Source organism: Orbicella franksi, chromosome 10 (assembly GCF_964199315.1).
Source record: "Orbicella franksi chromosome 10, jaOrbFran1.1, whole genome shotgun sequence".
NCBI lineage: Eukaryota > Metazoa > Cnidaria > Anthozoa > Scleractinia > Merulinidae > Orbicella > Orbicella franksi.
In genome coordinates, this window is record NC_138154.1 from 9,745,119 (window position 1) to 9,766,449 (window position 21,331).

The 21,331-nt window shown below is 47.1% G+C and overlaps 1 protein-coding gene, 1 non-coding gene and 1 pseudogene across 2 annotated transcripts; all 3 read left to right on the forward strand.

Annotated features, from left to right (window-relative positions):
• Window positions 1-8,812: 8,812 nt before the first annotated feature.
• On the forward strand, window positions 8,813-8,885 carry Trnam-cau (transfer RNA methionine (anticodon CAU)). The gene has a single exon. It is a non-coding gene; the product is annotated as a tRNA-Met (tRNA).
• Window positions 8,886-12,795: 3,910 nt separating this feature from the next.
• Window positions 12,796-14,500, forward strand: LOC145499882 (uncharacterized protein F54H12.2-like; annotated as a pseudogene).
• A 314-nt stretch (window positions 14,501-14,814) lies between these two features.
• Window positions 14,815-20,502, forward strand: LOC145499841 (uncharacterized). The gene has a single exon (XM_081479367.1). The coding sequence runs from the start codon at window positions 14,848-14,850 to the stop codon at window positions 16,354-16,356; it is 1,509 nt and encodes a 502-aa protein (XP_081335493.1). The 5' UTR covers window positions 14,815-14,847; the 3' UTR covers window positions 16,357-20,502.
• The last annotated feature ends 829 nt before the right edge of the window (window positions 20,503-21,331 follow it).

Sequence of the window (21,331 nt, forward strand, 5' to 3'; positions counted from 1 at the left end):
TACGATGGTATGTTCATCCTGCAACACTGTTACGCCACGCATCGAGAAGTCACGGACCAGATCACCGTAGGTACCAAGATACTTTCCATGAGATCCGACAGACTGACCTTCAAAGATTCCCTGTGCTTTCTCCCGTTCCCGCTGGCCAACTTTCCCGCCACCTTCGGGATCAACGAACTGTGCAAGGGATTCTTCCCGCACAAATTCAACACCCTAGAAAATCAAGAGTACGAAGGACCCATGCCACCGCGAGACATGTACGATCCCGACGGCATGTCCGCCAAAAATAAAGCCGAATTCGAACGGTGGTACCAAGAGAAAGTCAACGACAACTACCATTTCGTCCTACGGCGAGAAATGGAAGCGTACTGCGAGTCGGACGTCAAACTCCTCAAAGCAGGCTGTCAAAAGTTCCGACAAGAATTCAAACAAAAAGCCGACTTCGACCCCATGGAGAAATGCGTCACCATCGCCTCCGCCTGCAACCGATTCTGGCGCAAGAAACTCGTCCCGCTCAACACCATCGCATCCAGGCCACCTCGAGGATGGCACGGCGCCAGATCCAATCAGTCCGTCAAAGCCCTGAAATGGCTAGCCTGGCAAGAACACTCGTTACAACACACAGACCAAGGCGATCGTATCCGTACGGTCCAAAACGGAGGCGAAGTCCGCCTTGCCAATCATCTCGTCGACGGTTACGATCCCAACACTTGAACCATCTACGAATTCCACGGATGTCTATGGCACGGATGTCCTCGCTGTTTTCCTCGACAACGCGACAGATATCCCATCTGTCACACCGATCGCACTCTACAGGAAGTCTACGAGTCCACGCTCCAGAAACACGCCCTTCTCAGGCGACGCGGCTACCAGCTCCACGTCAAGTGGGAATGCCAGTGGGACCTGGAGGTCAAAACCGACCCAGATCTCCGTCAGTTCCTAGACACGTTCCAAATCGTCGACCCGCTCGAGCCACGAGAAGCCTTCTTCGGAGGTCGCACGAACGCAATCAAACTGTATCACGTGACCGACGTGACCCAAGGAGAAAAAACCAAGTACGTCGACGTGACGTCGCTCTACCCCTGGGTCAACAAGGAAGGCGAATACCCCGTAGGACACCCGCAAGTCATCGTCAACCCCGAAGATCAAGATATCCATCACTACTTCGGAATGGCGAAAGGGGACATACTACCTCCTCACGAACTATACCATCCCGTTCTACCCTTTCGGCACGGAGGTAAACTCACCTTCCCACTCTGCCTCTCGTGTGTGGAAAACGAAATGACCAAACCCCTCCCAGAGAAATCTCATCACTGCCCTCACACGGCCGAGCAACGTACACTCCGAGGGACCTGGTGCACAGCCGAACTCCAGAAAGCCGTTGCCATGGGATACACTCTCAATAAGATCCACGAAGTCCACCATTTCCCACCCGAACAACGCCGTAAAGGACTCTTCGCCGATTACGTGAACACCTGGCTAAAAATTAAACAGGAATCCGCTGGCTACCCTAACTGGTGTACCACCCCCGAAGACAAGGCACGTTACGTCCACCAATACCAACAGAAAGAATGCGTCGCTCTAGACCCGACCATGATCCAGAAAAATCCCGGCCACAAAGCCGCCGCCAAACTCATGCTCAACTCCTTCTGGGGCAAGTTCGGTGAAAATCTACACCAACCCACCACCCAAGTGGTCTACAACGCAGCGCATCTCTTCGCCCTCGTTTCCAACCCCTTCAACGACATACGACAAGTCAGAATCGCCAACGACGAAGCTGTAGAAGTCGTCCACGCCGAACTCAAAGACAACCAACCCGACAACGGACGAATCAACATCTTCGTCGCAGCTTTCACCACCTGCTGGGCTCGTCTCAAATTGTACAGCTACTTGGAACAGTTAAAGCAACAAGTTCTCTACTTTGACACCGACTCCGTCATCTACTCGCACAAACCAGGTCAAGCCAATGTTCCGCTAGGCGATTACCTGGGCGAGATGACCAACGAACTCGACGAGGGCGATTTCATCACCGATTTCACTGCCGCTGGACCCAAAAATTACGGATACAGAACCCACTAAGGCAAAGTCTGCTGCAAAGTACGAGGCTCCTCACTCAATGTACGAGGATCCAGGCAACTCAACTATGACGTCATGCGACAAAATCTACTCGACGAACTCACACAACCTCTCGAGGATGAACGACGCAATATCAACGTCGTCAACCCGAACTTCTTCTGGAGAACCCCAGCCACCAAACATCTCAAAGTCATCACACGGACTAAACGATACGGACTCGTCTTCGACAAACGTGTCGTAGACCCGAACACTTTCATGTCATTTCCGTACGGATACACACCAATGTAATTTTTACTTCCTGTAGCAATAAAAATCAATTTTGAAATTCACTTCCTGTCTCTCGCCTTATTTGGGCATGCGCGTGACCTCATTTCCGGTGGGCGCCATATTTGCCCCACCAATGCGCCATCTTGGATTTGAAAATTTAAAAGAATGTATGGGAAGCTCAAGGTCACGTGGTATAATCCCTGCCTCCTGATTGGTTACGGCCCCTATAAGCGTCCTTCACTACTGAGCCTAATCGGGGCGAAATCGTTTTTGGCATATTTCTACCAAAGAAAGCTGTATTAGCTGAAACTAACTATGGTCCGTTTCTATTCTTACTAGGACCTATCTACGGACAAAATACAAGCGAAATCAATTTGTCGACTTGTGCCATTGATAAGCGATTTAAGTCGATTTTTATAGGCATTCCCTCTTAATAAACAGACATTAAAGGGAACGACTGATTTCTCCTGAACTTTCTTTGTGCTTGTCACTGTTTATCAAATATTTGCTCCTTGTTTGCTAAAACAATTAATAGTGCTCGAAATAAAATGGCAAACAAGAAAGATAATCGTTGAAAAAGGACACACCCGATAAAGAACTCTCGCCTGCAACTGCTGCTGTTACCTTTCCTTCAATGCTAGTAAAAATAGAAGAATCGTCGATACATATTTCCGACCAACATGAATGCTGCTTGGCAGTTTCGTTTGTCTTCTGTGGTTTCCTTGCGAACGTAAACTATTTCAAAGACCTTTGAAAGGCACAGACAAAATAAGTAGTTAGTTTACCCTCATGTAGTTTCCTTCGTGGCCCTTCTTTTTTTTTTAATTGCCCATTTTTGTGCGACAAGTGTTTATTAAAAAGTGTTGTCGACAGCCAATAATCTTCTGCAGTAAGTGTCGCAAGGTACCCATGGAGATTATTTACTGATAGCAAGGTTAATATGTTGTTTTAGGATACTGGTAATGACAATAAAAGCGCGCGATAAAGCCCAAGTCCAAAGTGCCGAGAATTTTGATTCTGCACACGTGCACAACCCAGGCCGCCTTACAAAAAAACATCCACGAAACAACTCTAATAACATTATCATCAAAAGAATTTGAGAATGATTTTCTTAAGAATAAGGCCTGTTTGTGGGAACCCACTTATCGTTCATCTTGTCTTGAACTATGGCAACGTTTAGCAAAACAAAGGAGAAGAAAAACTTTTGACACAATCTTCAACCGCATAGGCCCTCGTTTAATATATAAGACATATTTTTACTGATTGCCTGAGTTGCGTGGTGACGAGTAGCATTAGATAAACTATTGTTTTGAAAATATCTTTTCCCGGGAGGAAACGTGTAGCACATATATATGTTATTGGCCGGCTGGGAGGTCCGTATTGGGAAAAACTGTGGGCGAAGTCTTGAAAATGCTGCCCGCGGCCTGCGGCCTCGGGCAGCATTTTCAAACTCGAGGTCACAGTGTTTAACTACACGGACCGACTATAAGCCGGCCAATAACGTGCTTATCTTTTTTCCTGCGGTAAATTGGCTTCCGAGTGGGTTTGTTTACCCAACTTTGTCATTGAATTGGTTTACGCGCCGTCTACAAACCATTCGTAAAAAATCTAACGAACGAACGAGTGAGTAACTCAGATACTAGGCAAGGAAAGATGTATTAAAGAACAGATTTATTTCGAACTACTTTATGTTAGTTGCATTTAGTTCACCAGTTGAGTTCTCCAAGATTTTTTCACCGGTGTGAAATTTCGTGCAAAGTTTGAAATTAGTAGTATAAGGGGGCGGTTTGAGACCCAACCAATCAGATCGCGTTATTTTGGTCATGTGACGCGTCTGGACCAATCAGCGTGCAGGATTTTCGGCTCAGGTCAGCGGTTGCATTAGTTTGCAATAGGAAAGACTGGGGCGAGCTCGGTCAAAGTTGGCCGCGCAGGGTTGGACGCGATGCCGTGAGGGTCTGGGGACCGGAAGTGACTTCACACAGACAGACCACGTGATCAGATATTTTTCAAAATTGTTTATTTACAATCCCACTTGCGTCCAGGTTAATTTGCTGGTGTAGGGAGCGTCTTCATAGTATTCGGGCGACCAAAATCGCGTCATACGAATGTGCGTGACGGTGACTTCGTTTCTGTTGTAAGCGTACCTTTGTCCTTCCCTTTCGTAGTCTGCAATGTGAATGAAGCGTTCTCGGTGCACGATTTCTTGCAGGTAGGGATACACGGCCCCGGGAATGACTTTGTTGACCAATCGGTAAAATGTTTTTCGGACTTCTTGGGTGGGTTCGATGGGGGTGTTGACTGACGCGTGAATGTACAGTGGATTTCTTCCATCGGGGGAAGTGGAGATGAACCAATCCAGTTGGTCCGAGAAGATATACCAAACTAAAGGATCGATGGGAAAACGCAGAATATCCCAGGAGCTGCTCTCTTCTTGGTGAAGGGTGTGGGCCATGGTGCTGGCTCGGTTATCACTGATGGCGTTTCGTGCGCGTTCCAAGGGCGTGGGACCCGCGAGGTCGGGGGGTAACACCAAAATCGGTGGGTTGTCGGGACTGTCCGCCAAGTGTTCGTTGGCTCGGAGATCGACCCCGTCTTCAACGCTGATGGTGTCGTTACTATCGTCGAGGGAGGGACGTCGACAATGTCCACATTGGAAGTTTTGTTCGTTGGCCTTTTTGAAGCATCGTTTGTGTAGAAATTTTCCGCAACATAGCATGACGCGACAACGTACGACGGATTGGATGTCTAATTCCAATAAACAGATGAAACATAGGTCTTTGAACGGGGAGAGTTCGGGTCCCATGCCTTGCAATCGTAGACTTTGCCTGGAAGCCATGATGGAAAATCACGGAATGTGTCGTAGCTCGCTCGTTTAAATAGATAGGGGTCATGTGATTTTCGCGTGCCTGGTGGAGGGGGGATGGGGGTATCCCTACTCTGGCGACGTCATTGAGAAGGAGGGTTATGATTGGTGGAGGTGTTGATTAAGAGGAGGTGCGGCGCGTGATTCTCTGTTTTTCAAAATGCCGATTACGCGAGCGTACGGTACTATTTTGGCGGAGCTGGACACTACTTTGCAGCGACTGAGTGAGGAGTGGGAACGCGTGCAGTCCAAGAAGCGACGCGCTAGGAGTACCGGTGCGCGGGACTTATTGAAGAGGAAGATGAATCTGATCTTGAGGGTGATCCTGAAATTTCAAAAGTGCCGAGGGCGTTTGATGAAGATTCACGAGGAGTATGGGAACAGTGTGGAGAGGCAGAGGACCAAAGAAGAGATGGAAGTGCGCCTGTCGGACATGGACAAATTATTTTATTACTTTAGTAAATTTTGAAGACACAATGTGTGAGAAAAAACTTTATTGTTTACCGAAAATGTTTGTCACCCAAAACCAGAAAGCATGACATTCTGTAACAGGACAATGATGGATACTCTCATCTTGATGAAAACCGCAGCTGGGTAATACACGTTCACTTGAAATGATGTGTCTGAGTTTGTCGTATTTGGGACAACCCAATGTTTCTAGATCGAGCGAAGGAATGCTCAGTTTCATTAACAAATCTTTTTCCACATGTCCTCCCTTGTACCCCACCACGGTTCTCTGTCCGATTTTGTGCCTTGAGTAGATATTCTTGATCAGGTCTTCGAGGACTTCGGGTTTTTGGTAGTGTTCAGCCTCGAGGGGTTGATAGCTCAATCCGTGGATCTTCCTTATCACAAAATTCACTGTTCGTTTGTCTTGTACGCTCAACTCTTTGTAAGGGATGGGTATGCTGAAAGCGTGTCTTCCGTATTCTCGGTTCCAAGCGTAATAACCCAGTTCTCTGACTTGAAAGGTCTTGTTGATGAAAAAACCTTCTAAATCCAAAATGAAGCAAAGATTGTTCTGTAACGCTTCCATGTTTGAAACTGATGGTTCACTTTGTGTTTGACTGCCTTTTATGGACTGTCTTTTATGGATGGAGGCAAACCTCTTCGTTCCAGGTACAAACGTTCTTTGGGGGTGAGTTCATTAAACAGGTACTGATCGTGAAATCGTTGGGGAGTGTTCTCTCGGAGTAGTCGGTCTAGGTTGAACTTGATCCGCGGGCTCAAATCGCTTCGATCCCAGTTCCCTTCGAAGGGACCCAGAGCATCTCTTCTATCTACACTTGGTTGAAGTGGGTGGGGTTCCAACCAAAGTTTTCGACCCTCTGCTAACCAAGCTCTGACCTTGGTTTGTGGGTATTCATTGGCCCCTTGAAAGATATCACATTGGCGCTTGGAACACCTGAAGTAAAACTTGCCCGGGTTCTTTTCTGATCTGGACATGCTCATGATGAGAGGTCTTTGGCAATAGCATTTCATTTCTTCCACGGGTAGTTGGATATAGTAGTCGTTCAGCATACGTTCGCTGGAAGCCACACAACATTGGATGTTGTCGACGCCTGCACAGGCAAAACAATCGGGTACGGGACATTTGTAATAGGACCAACGCCCGTAGGTCGTGGTCGTCTCTCGCTTCTTCAATTCTTGCTTGGGGTGTCTAGGGCAAGGAAAGTGTGTGTGGGGTGGTGAAGGGTTCCTGTAGGGTGTTTTCCTTTCTTGTTTCATACGGTCGAGGAAAGCGTCGGGATCGAATTCGTCTCGCGTGACTTCATCTTTGACCTCTGGCACGGTCCAGAAGGTGTGGATGGCTGGGGGTTTATCTGCGTCGAAGAAACAGAGGACAAGTTATTTTCTTTTTCTAACCGTTCGAGTATGCGCATTCGTCTAAGACCTAAGGGTCTTCGTTTGCGCTGAAGTTTGAGGATGATTTTTTGTTCTTGACGTTTTAAAGCGAAGTCACTGTTTCTTAATGGATAATCGTCTTCGCAGGTTAATTCTATTTCTTGCATGGAGTGATGGCGTTTGTCGTGAATGGTTTTGACCGTGACTTTAGATTGGAAATGAACTCGTTTAACTTCAGGTGGTTCCTGCTTGATTTTCTTCTTATTCTTTTTGTCCGTTTTCTTTCTCTTCTTGGTACTAATAGGCTATTTGGCGGGCGAATGAGGATTGAGACTATAATCTACCAAACCCTTTACCCTCCTCCTGCGATTGGTCTGGTAACATATAGCGCGTGGGGGATTCGTCTGGACTGGGTTGCGGGGGCACATGCTTCCTGTGGCTGATCACGACTGAAAATGAAACGAATGAAACTCCGTCTTTGTATTTATAGTGTTATGCATCGACCAATCAAGAGCAAGTACTTTCCCATGACGTGGTCAATACTTTTCCATCACGTGGTCAGTACTTTCCCATCACAAAAGTGATTTTACTTGATTGACAGGTTTGGGTGTATAAAAAAACGCGGTTTACTGCTTGGAGTTCACTTGACACGATGGATTGCAGCGAAGAGACTCCCCTGGTTGAAGAGAAGACCACCTTGAAGAGAAGGAAGGCTGAGAGGAAAACGAAGCCACCTCCCAAGGAGCAAATTCCGGTTTGCAAGATAGAGGTGGAAGAAGAGAAGAAAGAAGAACCTGATATTTTGCTTTTGTTGATCAAAAAGACCATTGATACCATCATGTGGGAGGAAGCCGCTGAGATAGGGAACAAGATGGATAAGTACCGAGGCGTTTTGTCTGGGGGGGATTTTGAAAGTGGCGGAACAGATGGATGCAGCGGGAAGTCGCGTGAAGTTGCATAAATTGGTGGACGGATTGCCAACAGGTTGGAAAGAGTGGAAGAGGAGTGCTGATGAGAAAGCGACCCTTGACGTGTTCATGAGAGCCATGGACAATGAACAATGGTTTACTTCGTGACTCAGTACTTTTAGGGTGGCGTGTTGTGGTATTGACCAATGAGCTTCTTGCGTTTTTTACTATAAAACATTGCGTTGCAGTTCTTGTTTTTATCATTTGATTCGAGATGTTGACCGTGTTGTACAGTAACAGTAACGAGATCGTTCATTTGATCGAGTCGGTGTGTGGATTTCACGTGTCGCCTTTGGCTTGCATCGATGAAGACGAAGGGGTCGATGACCTGTTGGTGTTTGACATTTTGTTTTATGGTAAACCTGAGCAAGACTGGACCATTCCTGAACTACTCCGTCGACGTCCTGAGTGGAGATGGCAGATTCTTCCTTTACTGAAATCTCAAGTGCGCAGAACCTTTCTGTTCACCATCGACTGGTAATCCATGGTCTACATCAAGGAATTGGATGTGATTCGTTTTGTGCCAGCTATCGTTCCGCCGGTCAGAATGAAGGACAGGTTCTGTCTGTTGGCCACATCGAGTTTGACCTTCGGTATGAGACAGAAGATCAAGAAGATGGTGGAGCCCCTGACTCACGCCAGAGATATCTCTGTGAGATTGAGCGAGAAACTGAATCGTCCGATTTCTTTGGGGACTCCCGCTTATTTCAGGGAACTGACTGAAAAGATGGAGGACTTGTTGGTGGAATTGATGACTGAGAGTTTTAATCACTGTTTGATGAACGAGGATGACTAAATGGTGTAGTGGTCAGCGCGTTGGGCTCATAACCCAAAGGTCCCAGGTTCGAGTCCTGGTTTAGTCCTTTTTGTATCAAAGCAGTGATGTTAAATAAAAAATTCATTTTTTGCCAGCATGGCTAGTGCGTGGTATAGTCTCTGCGAGCGCTGCGAGCTTTTATATGCCAAGTATGAAAAGAAATATCCCATTCCCTCGTTGGTAGGGTTTGACCCCGAACAGGTGTTTTTGGAGACTCATGTCGAAGAGGACGTGTGGCGTTTCGTGGTCTTCATATTGTGGTTGAAACGACAACCCATGCCAATCGCGTGGTACTCTATCATAAGAAGAGAACACCCCGAGCTGATTAGACAAGCTCTCCGCCGATTGTCGACATTATGAGTAAGAAAACCCGAAAGAAGAAGAAGGTGGATCGGTATGCTAATTTGGTGAGGTCGTACGAGGATCCAAGTGTCCCTGGAAGTCTTGGAGGCGTGACGCGTTTCGCCAAAGCCCGAGGACTACCCATTGGACCGGTATGCAAGCGATTGGAAGCCAGTTTGGGCTACACGCTTCACAAGCCCACACGTCGTCGTTTTCGTACTGTACCGGTCATGGTCTACAGTATCGACGAACAATGGGTGGCGGATCTCATCGAAGTGAGTAACATTCCCAAATCGAATCGAGGGTACAGGTATCTATTGACGGTGGTGGACGCGTTGTCCAAGTATGCTTGGGTGGAACCGGTCAAGTCCAAGACTGGGAAAGACGTGACGTCAGCCTTCGAGAAAATTTTGAAACGCAGTGATGGAAGGATACCTCGCAAGTTCCAAACCGACGACGGCAAAGAATTTTACAACAAGACCTTTCAAGCCTTGATGACAAGAAAAGACATTCGTCATTTTTCGACCAGCGGCGATACCAAAGCGAGTGTGATCGAACGATTCAATCGCACCTTGAAGAAACGCATGTATCGATATTTTACGGTCAAGAACACCTTCAGTTATTTACCCGTCTTGAAGGATTTGGTGTTGGGATACAATCGTATCAAGATGGCGCCCGAGAAAGTCAACCTGGGTAACGAAGAGCAGGTGTGGAAGAATCTGTACGCGGATCGACTGCAAGCCAAACGCGTGCCACCCGAGTTGAAAGTGGGGGATCGGGTGAGATTGAATAAGAAATATCGCGTATTCAAGAAAGGGTATTTACCGGGTTGGACCGAAGAAGTGTTTGTGGTGGCTCGTGTGGTGCCGGGTGTGATTCCTACCTATAAGATTAACAAGTGGGACGGAACACCTCTGAGTGGCACTTTTTACGCCCAGGATTTGCGGAAAGTGACGGTGAAGAGCGACGATCTATTTCGCGTGGAAAAGATCGTCAAACGAAAAGGGGATAAAGTCTTGGTTCGGTGGAAAGGTTGGCCAAACAAATACGACACGTGGATTGAGAAAGGGGAGCTGGTCAAGGCGAGATGAAAGAGTTTTATTTACAATTGATCAGCGCTTCGAGTACCACGGAATTCCCCTCCAATAAAGCCAACAGTTTCAAGAACCGTTTGCCTTACCAGATCCAACTGAAAGAAGAAGGATGGAAAGTGGGTTTGAGTAGCATTTCTTACCCGGTCCCACCCTTGCGACGTTATCAACCGTCGACTCACAGACCACACCTCTTCGAAGATGATGACGTCCTGTTGGAATTTGATTGGAGCATCGAAACCTTCCAACGTAGTTCAATGGTCTCTGGTTTCCTATTGTCTACGGCAATAGCTTTTACATCAATGGGTCAGACTTGCACAAGGACCAGGTCAAAGTCACGAGTGTTAAATCGCTCATGCGATACTAGGTCAATCGTTTCCAAGATCGTCTGACTGAGTACATGGAACGTGCCAATGAACGTCTACGAGCTCCTGACGGTAAAAAATACTACCCCGTGTTTCTTTGGGAAGGGGATTCTTTGATTATTGACAACACGGATACGTTCCTCTATCAAAAAGGCAATAGAATGCGTCCCAAAGTGTGGTTTGGTCCTGAAATGGTGAAGAAAATGAAGTGGGTTGAAAAGACTGGACTGGACGATTACAAATTGACCGATCACGTGGTGAAAATCTTCAAAGACGACAAAGTGCCTGACAATTTCCCACTCGATTGGGTCAACAGCCACAGCACTCATTCCACTAATTTTTGGAACATCAGGCACGATGGGTCCTTACAGCTCAGTTCCTATTGCAATTGGCGCTTCGACTATCTTGACGAGCTATACGATCAGCACTATGGTGGTGATGTGAAAGTCAGTGAGACTCTTCGTCCACCCATGTATGTCTATTGCAACGTGGCGCAAAGTACCGTGATGGGGAATCAAGTCACCGATCTCTTGAGAGAAGTCCCGCACGACGAGAAGAAGATGAGCTTTGAGCCCATTCATATCCAATATCTACCGGTGCGCAGCGACGTGTTTGACATTATCGATACGCAAGTGGCTGAGAACGACGGAGAGTTGGTGAAATTTGCTGCGGGAGTCACGACTGTCACCCTGCATTTCAAACATGACGGATTTTTACGTGAGTCTACCGAGTCACAGTAGCAAGACCGAGTATCCCGAGAACCGATCTAATAGTTTCAAGATTCGTCTCCCTCATCCTTTGAAAATGGAAGGAGCGAATTGGAAAGTGGGACTCAGCAGTATCTCGTTACCAGACCCCAAGAGTCAAGTACTTCCCTTGTTGCAAGGTGACGATGTGATGTTTGAAGGTTATTGGTTTGTGGAAGACACCGTGCAATTTAGCAACCGACACAATGCCAAAGGTGCTGATTTCAAGCCCAACGACGTTCGTACGGGCGATTTGTCCAATCTGACGGGTGTGGAATTCATGAAGACCGTCAAGAGTTTTTTTGACAGGAAAGTGATTGAGAAAAGGCTTTGAGCTGGTTACCTCTTCGCGGATAAAAATACCAAGAAAAGCAATCTCTTGAATTTCCAATTCGAAGGCGAAGATTTTGTCATCGACAACACTGAACTCAACATGAGATTCTTCAATGGTCATTATTATCCACAAATCTACGTCAATCTGGAACTGGGTATCGACATGGGATGGTTTAAGATGGATCGTAACAATGTGGTGTTGGGTCCGAATCTATCCATGGAACTGAACAACAAAGAACTGAAAGTGCCACCTGCCGTCGACATCAGCCAAAGGACAGGTCATCCCTATTGGAAATTCACACCCGACAAAAAGAGAGTTCAGTTGACCACCACCTTTAACTGGCGGTTCATCAACCTCAACACCTCGTTCAAGAACGTGACGGGCTCCACATCGCGTTCGTTGATGATTTACTCGGATGTGGGGACTAGTGGCGTGGTGGGTAATCAAGTCACGGATCTGTTACGAGAAGTGAATTACAGGTGAGAAGGCAAAGGATTCCAGTATTTTGAACCTCTCCATGTTCAATATATTCCGGTACGCAAAGATTACATCGACATGATAGAGACACAAGTCACTGAGACCACTGGTGAATTGACTCAATTCGGAGCAGGCAATACCATTGTCACTCTACACTTCAAACAAGAATGAGAGGTGGTGCTTTGACGCGTTTCAAACCTGACGGTCAAATGGGAAGAGGTTTCTTACGAGACTTTTCGGGATCCAGTTTACGAGAAGGATGGCAAGGTTTAAAAAAGGGTGGACCTATGGGATTACCCAACATTGCAGGTTGCATTTGAGGCGTGAAGGCTGGTGGGAAACGAGCCATTAAACGCAAAGCCTTGAGCGAAATCAACAGAGCAGCCAAACGCAAGTTGGACGACATTTTTGGAAAATGAATATGAATCCTATTTATTCGAGACGCGTTCGACGCATTCCTCCCATCGTCAGTGAGTTCACTCGGGGAAGAAGGAGAAGAGTGCAAAAGAGAGGAGCCTTCTTACCCCACCGCAGACGAGGTCTAGAGCCCACTTGGGTACGGAGCGCTCTCAAGAGAAGACATCGACGAGGACCTAAACGACGACGATGACTGACATTGTCCCTCTCCCCACGTTGAATTTGTTTCGGGTACCACCCACGGATCTGAGTATCTCGAGTTATCGTATGGTACCCATTCATCCTTTCACCACGGGCATCAACCCGATCGATTTTCAGATCGATCCGCAAGAAGATTACATCGATTTGTCTCGCAGTTACTTCGAACTGGATTGGAAAGTGCAGAAAGCAGCTGGGGGCGATGCCGTTGCAGCCGAAAACACGTTTTTGGTCAACAACATTGCTCACTCCCTCTTCAAACAGATCAGCGTGCGACTCAACGGCACGCTCATCAGTCCTCAAACGGACACTTACCATTACAAAGCTTACATCGAAACCTTACTGAATTTTGACAGAGACGATGGAGACACTATCTTGAAACCTCAAGGCTGGTTCAATTTTGTCAACGAGCCAAATACCTTGACAGCCACTCAACTGACTTTGACACATGCAGATTTCAGAGCTCTACCTCCCGAAAGACAAGCCCTGGTGCGTGAGCTCAGAGCCCAGGCCACTAGCATTGACAGTATGACGCGCACTTACAGCTTCGTACCCCACATCGAAGTGTTTCATCTCAGCAAACTCTTGATACCCAATGTGCAGATTGGTATCCAAATGTACTTCAATTCGCCGGATGTGTGGAGTTGGCAAATGGATGGCGCTGTGGCCTTCCGTATAGATTCCCGAGATATCAAAGTGAAATTGTATCTTTGCCAAGTGAGACTAAACCCATCCGTCTACCGAGAATTGATGAATGACTTGGGTAGTGGAAGAAACGTGGTTAGTTACCCCACGGTCAGAAGCGAGATACGAACCTACAACATCACGCAAAACGAGTTACATTATGAAATCATCAACCCGTTCCAGAACCGGTTACCCAACATGCTGGTGGTGGGATTGGTAGCTTCCACAGCCTTCAACGGTGCAGCCGACGGGTATCCTTTCACCTGCCAGCAATTTAATCTGACCAGCATCAAACAAGTGGTGAGAGGAGAAACCTATTCCTATGAAGCCTTGGAATTAATCCACACCAATGGAAGTAAAGACATGAGAGGCTACAGACAACTTCTACAAGCCACAGGAAGTTTGTGTAAGAGCAAAGGAAACATGGTGAGAGCCAAAGATTGGGGACGAGGCAAAGGATGCACTCTGTTTTGTATTTGAGAACGCGGCCAATGGTTGCCTCAACAATCCAGTGTTGAACCCCAAGCTGAGCGGTGAGTTGCGGTTGGTGTTCGACTTTGGAGCCGATCAGGGTGCCAACGTCTCTGCCATCATCTACGCTGAATTTGAAAATCTCTTGGAGATCAACAGCAACAAGACCGTGCAATACGACGTGTACCAAGTGTAATGGAAAAAGTCAGTTTGAACAACGTGCAGTTGGACGTGTTGGCCATGAGTCAGCCCAGTTTGAAACCTATTTTTACGGCACGGTACCTTGCGATAGGTTACCCGAGAAACCCAACAAGAAAGGACCCATGGGTTACATCGTCAACACGGACCCTCAAGGCCAACCGGGTTGACATTGGATTGCGCTATGGACTTTCAAGGACGCTTGCGAGATCATGGACAGTTACGCCCTTCCCTTGGACACCTACATGACCACCAAACCTTTACAGAGGTGGTTGGATCAACATTGGAAGTTTAACATACGCAGCGGCAAGAGTCAGCAATCGCTGTACAGTCAGAGTTGCGGCGATTACGCTTTGATGTTTTTGATAGATCGATCGAAAGGTCATGACATGAACACGTTTCTACGTCGTTTCAGTCCTCACGATTACGCAGAAAATGATCATAAAGTGGGACAAATGTTAAAAAAATTGACACAAAAAGAGCTGAATTGGGATTAAGTATGTCGATGTGATTAGGAGCAAGACACTTGTACCTCTCGTTGCGGTGTAAGACATTTATTGTAAAAATTTTTGACCATTAAAGTTTGAAAAAATGTGAAGTCAAGGTTTCAAGACAATTGCGTGTTGATATATGGCTCCCGCGCCCAGGAGAGGTAGTCCTGTCTATCCGGACCTCACGGTTTTAAATGAGGTGCCCATGCCGTTTATATATGAAACGAACTCGTTTTTTCTCATCCATATGGGACTTGACCGTGGAACGACGCAAAGCGTTTCGATTCAACACGCCTTCCAGCATGATGGTGGTGGGTCCGTCGGGATCTGGTAAAACGGTTTTCATCACCAAATTATTGGTGGACAATCTCGATCTCTTCGAGACCCCACCCAAACACATTTATTACTGTTACGGTTCCTGGCAAGACGGATTCAAGCGCATGAAAGAGTATGGGGTGAAATTCCATCACGGCATTCCCGACTCCGATATCTTACCCATCTGTTTTCCCAAGGGTGGCTTACTGGTGCTGGACGATCTCATGGAAGAAGGAGGCAACGACAAACGCGTCTTGGATCTCTTCACCAAAGATTCCCACCATGGAAACATCACGGTGATCTATTTATCGCAAGACATGTTTCCACCCGGTAAATTTTCCAAGAGCATCTCCAGAAATGCGCGTTATATCGTGGGATTCAAGAACCCTAGAGATCAACTGGGGATGCGAAATTTGTTGTTACAAGCCTTTCCTTCGCGATGGCAAGATGTGCAAGACACGTTTCGAAAGGCGACCGATCGACCGTTTGGTTATCTCTTGTTAGATTTACATCCAAAAGCCGAGACGATCCACGTATTCTCGAGAAAAGAACGATCCAGACTATCTACTATGAGTAGTTATTCTTCATCTCCAGCTGGCGTGGGCACCTCTCCCAGTATCATCGCCCAAGCCTTGCCTTCACCTCTTTCACCTCTGGAGGATGTCGACTTGGCCCACGCTTACAACGACGACTTTTTGACCCAGTATATTCAAAGTTTGGGTCCTGGAGTGGACACTTCCGCTAGTCCACCCCTACTGAATACACCCCCAGCTGGGGCAGGAACGGCTGGACCTCGGCCACTGGCTCAAAGTACGCCACGACGTACTCCCTCGGCTCAAAGTAGCCCCAGCTCAGCGGGTAGTGTGGCTGGTGTAGGCGCGAGTCCTCCCCCAGCCCGAGCGGGTCCCTCGGGTTTGAGCACTTGTCGAGACGTACCAGGTAGAGCTACTACACTACCCGGACGAGGGTATCTGGCTCGTACAGCCACCGTGGGATTCAATAGACCGGCTACCAGGGGTGGAAAACAAACCAGACGGGGTCGAGGTGGGAAGCAACCCAGACGCGGTTTCGGCGGTCCGGGTAGAGGTAGAGGTGGTCCTGGCAGAGGCGGTCCTGGTAGAGGTGGTGCGGGAGGCGGTGGTGGTGGAGACGATGATGATGATGACGATAATGACGACGATGACGACAAAAGCCGTGCCGTTTCCACACCCAGACACATGGATCAAGACAGTTTACAACGTCAATTGCAAATTTTGTTGAACGATCAACGTCAAACCGCTCGAGGACGACGCATCGCTGGTATCACCACCACCAACACCATCACTACCACATACAAAGACGGAGGAAGACCCCAAGTGACTCGCAATTCGACCAGTGTCTCGAACTGAATAGCCATGACGATCGACGTCAGTTTACTCAACAGTGCTTACAGAAATAGCGTGGAAGAAGAATCCTTGTCGCAATTGGATGGATTGTACAAATATTATCATCGACAATGGTGGTATCGGAAACAAATGTTTTACCATTTCAAAATGTGGTTTTGTTTTCTCAATGGACTAGCATTGCTTATCATGGCCTTTAGCATGATCATAGGCGTGCTTTGGGAAAAACAACATGTCGTCGTGGCCATCTTAACCGCCTTAGGAACCTTGGTCAAGGGATGGAAAGATTTCAAGAATTTTTCCATAAAGATGGACATGAGTCGTTTCGCTTTCACCACGCATGAAAAGACCTTGATCGAATTGAGAACCTACGTGCGCGTTTTTCCCTTGGATGAGTTTGAAGGCTTCCTCATCAAATTGCAAACCATGGAGGACACCATCACGGATTTGACTCAACCCATCAAGGACGCGTACGTCAAGCAGTACGACCTGAAATTTCGTTTCATTCCTTACCAAAAAGAGCATAAATTAGAGGACCTAGGTGTATGAGGGTTCATTGCTCGCCATGAAACAGAAGGGTGGTGTGCTACCCGCGTCCCTCCTAACGACCGCGGGGCTCGCGCTCATGATGAGAAGAAGACGTCAGAGGAGAAAGAAACAGAAGGGTGGTGTCCTGCCTTTAGCAGCTTTCGTGCCGGCAGGCATCGCACTGGGCAAAGCCGTGGGCTTGGGGGCGGCTTCCGGAGCAGCCAGTTACGGGGCCAAAAAAGCCTTGCAAGCTATCGGTAAGAAGAAGAGAAAGAAATGACAAAGTGGAGGAAACATCTTTGCCAGTGCCGCCAAAATGGGCTACACCTTGGGAAAACGGAAGGATTACCGACGTATGGGTTTGACAGGCGCTGCTCAAAGCACGTATCGCCATCGCAAACAACCTTGGCTCTATAAAAAGCGATAAAAAAAGCCTCAAGTCTCATTCAATACGATGGATGCTGTGCTAAACACCGGAGAGTTGCCAGCCACCGTGACGATGCGTAGGAAGTGAAAGAAATCAAAGAAGGGCAAAGCATGGTACGATAAGACTTTCCAAGTGAAGAAATTCGTGAAACGTAAGAGAGCCCCGACCAGGAGTAGAGCCAAACCACCTGTCTGTTTTAATCGTAGAACCACCCTCCTGAGTTTATTGAAACGCATCCCAGCCGTCAAGAGACCATTGGTTAAGATGATGGGATGAAAAAGCCATAAGAAGCTTGGTCTTCACTCAACCCACGTTCAAAAAACATGGCAAGACAGCGAAGTAAGCTATCAAGACTCTCCCGACCCAAGATACTGCAACGAGGTGGAGCCCAAGTGAACCAGAGAAGGTTAAATGATCTATTCAGAGCAGCTGGTCCTCAGGCTGGTCCGTTGAGGTTTTTGAACAAACAGATTCGAAAGAACAGAGGCAAGTTGGAACGTGCCATTCGCAAAATACCCTTTCAAACTGCCCTCAAACCTGTCAAGAAAAAACGCAAGACAACGTTCCGCATTCCAGCGGGTGTGAAAGTGGTAGAGTCGATTCAAGGCATAAAAGACTTTACCCCTCACTACCGACTCAGAAAGAGACGATGAATCGATTACGGCGACAACGTCCGTTCTTGACCGGTATTCTCCAAGAAGCCAATCGTTTCAAACGTCAAGAGTTGTTGGAACACGCCAACGCCGACCAGATCAATGCCGTCAGTGAAATGGTCTTGAATTTGTTGAAAAAGAGAAATCCCGTCGAGCCTCAGACGCTTCGAAAACTTCAACGCCATAAGAACGTGTTGCGCGAAGTCGGTAAGCGCAGAAATTCTCTGAAGAGGAGGCGTCAACATCTGTTGCCTCAGACAGGGAGTGGATTCTGGCGAGGTTTAAATGAGTGTTACGAACATGTCGACTCGAGACGCAGACGGTTACCCCTTACAGGGCATCGACGTGGTACCAGAAGGTGTGGGTGAGAAGAGAAAACTAGTCGAAATCAAATACAACTTGTCTAAGCTCATTGGATTGTTACAAGAACCCAATCACAGAGAAGAACAACTCAAAATAGTCCAAGATCGTCAGTTTCGAAAGTATCGGGCTCTCGAACAGGAATATTTGGCTATAAAATACGGTAACAGGTGTGACGATTGCATACGAGTTAAAGACGACGTGGAAGACGTCATCATCCCCTGCAAGACCTGCGCCAACTCAGAAGAGACCATCAAGAGTCTGCAATTGAAATTGGAAAAACCCCACCAAGAAGCCTGTTACTGGCAAGACTGTTTTGAAACTGCATTGCAGTATGACGGAAGAGGTCATAATGTTTCCGGTCAGTGAATTCGAACGTTTGCAAGATTACTACAAAGGACAGATTTCCCAAAGTGCTCTGTTGAACAAAGCAGGACGACTGGCCGCCGAAAAACAATTGATCTTGGGGAATCCCACCATTCCCGACGGCATTGCCGTCAAGATGGCCAAACCCTTGGCTCGTGAACAGACTCGATTGACCAAACGGATTCGGACAGGAGGTGCCCCACGCCCTGGCGTGGGCGCCCCTGCGCCGGATGAAGAAGCTCTCGACAGTCCCTTGGAAACTTGTTGAAACAAGTCATCAAAAGTCAAACCCCCGCCACATCCAGGATCAAGAAAGAGGTGTCAACACCCGCCGTGGCTGGTCCCTCGGGGATCAAAAAGGAAGCCAAAGCTAGTCGAATACCGCGACGAATCTTACCCGAAACACCCAAGACCGGTAAAAAGCCCGCACCCCCCTCAAGTGGTAAGAAGCCTGCCCCCAAATCGGGTGGTTTGAAAAAAGCGTTTTGAGTGGGGCCAGAAAAGGCTTTTTAAAGAGCATTGGTCTAGATGCCAAATCAATTGACGACGACACAGACGACGAAGAGGGTGGTTACAGCCCCAAGAAAGTCGCCAAGAAACCCCAGAAGCGCAAACCGACAGCGGCCGAACGCCTGAAGCCTTGGGAAGAGTGGGAAAGACCCAGTCGACGACGTCTCGGCTATGACACGGACTAGAGCCAACAAGACCAGGACTCGTAAAAAGCAACCCGGCGATGGCTTCCACATTCAGAAACTGTTGAGTAAGACGGGAATCGAATTTCATTGGCCGGGTTATCAGTACATGGGACCGGGCACCAAACTGAAAAAACGACTAGCCCGAGGAGATCCTGGGATAAATCATTTGGACCGACTAGCCAAACAACACGACATCGATTACAGTCGAGCCAAGAATATACAGGACAAGTAGAAAGCCGACACGAAGATGATCAAGGCCATCGACAGGTTACCCGGTAGAAAGACCCTGACGGAAAAGGTGGTGAAAAGAATCATGCAAGCCAAGAAAAGATGGAAATTGTAACTTTTTTAATCACGTTTTGATTAAAGATACATGTGTTCACTTATTTTTGGGCTTTCTTCTTCTTTTCGGTGTGCAAATAAGCCACTCTGAAATTGCTAAAGATCCCTTTGACAATTCTGGAGGCAATGTGCCATGGTAAAAGATCCCAATAACTTTCTATTTGTTCGCTCAATTGCATCTTGGTATTGAGATTCATTTTTCTAAGGAAAAAAGATCGTAAGATTTTCTTTAATACCATCTACGAATTCCATCGTTCGATGTAACGAATTACCTAATAAGACTTCTCGTCCGTTATAAGAACCATAGACTTTTTCATGAAAGACAGTGTCAGGCGTTACTTTTTGATACTTCCATCTCATCCCGTTACAAATATAACATTGGAAAGGTTGACATCTCACGTGACCTAGGTTCCATTTACATTTCACGCGATAATACAATCGAATCAATTCACACAGCTCTTTTTGTTGGTCCGTCACCATGTCCAATCGTTCTCGTCGCGGCTTCAAATCGAGAATGTACGTTTGTATTTCGAGCGGAAGACAATCCCCTCGGCTTAACATTTTTTCTACAAAACAAAACGAATTCTCGAATTTAACAGACTATGCTTGGCAACTGCCATATTGCACATAGCTTGATTCAAGGAGTAGCCTAACATCACGCGTTGATCGCGATAATGACCATACAGTCTCACATGAAACTCATTACAAATAGAACAATAATAAGGGTGACACGCCACACGACCTATCCTCCATCTATCTTTCACAGCATGATACAATCTCATTTCTTGACACAATCGCTTTCGTTCCTCTGTCAACGTGTCCAATCGTTCCTGTCTATACTTCAAGTCCATAATGTAACTTTGTATTTCGGGAGGAATACGATCCCTGAACTGATCCCTGATGACTGAACACTTTTTCTTCTAAAAAAACACAAAAATTAAAACAGGTTTTTATAGGCTTTAAGAGCTCAGTTCACGTCCTTCCGCAAATCTTCCAGATCCATCTCACTCAAAAAGCCCAGCTGCTGTTCGAGGAACAAACGGTCAATATCCTGCAGCACCACACCGATGCAACCTGACAGGTTCCGCAAGTCACTGCATAAAAAACTCCCGCAATTTTCTTTCTCACGCTCCCTCCACTCATTGACCCACTTTGCTAAAGTAGTCATCTTTCGATTGCATCTATTCAATATATCCATGCTTTCGAACTCACCTCCACTTCAATGAAAAACTTCAATGATAACTACTCCAATGATAAGAAGCGCAAAATTGTCCAGCTCCACAGTCACACTCACCAACGGCAAACTCACTTCAAGCTTCATCAGTTGAGCCACAACCGCCAAGGCGCGCCATTTTTATACACGCGGAATCACGACACGTGACGTGACGTCACCATAGGGGGATGGGGGTATCCCCCAGCCGTGACGTCATTAAAAAAGGGCGGGAACCCCCACCCTATAAACGTCACCTCGACGATCCCTTCAACTCATGCTTCGATGGTCTAGTGGTTAAGACGTCGCGTTGTGGCCGTGAAGACTCAGGTTCGATTCCTAGTCGGGGCAAAAAAAAAGTTTTTCACGTGTTGAAAAAGTACTTTTTTCCCATTGGTCC

Excerpts from the sequence above, each read along its gene's own strand:
- LOC145499841 (XM_081479367.1), top strand. The coding sequence starts at position 14,848 with ATGAGGTGCCCATGCCGTTTATATATGAAACGAACTCGTTTTTTCTCA.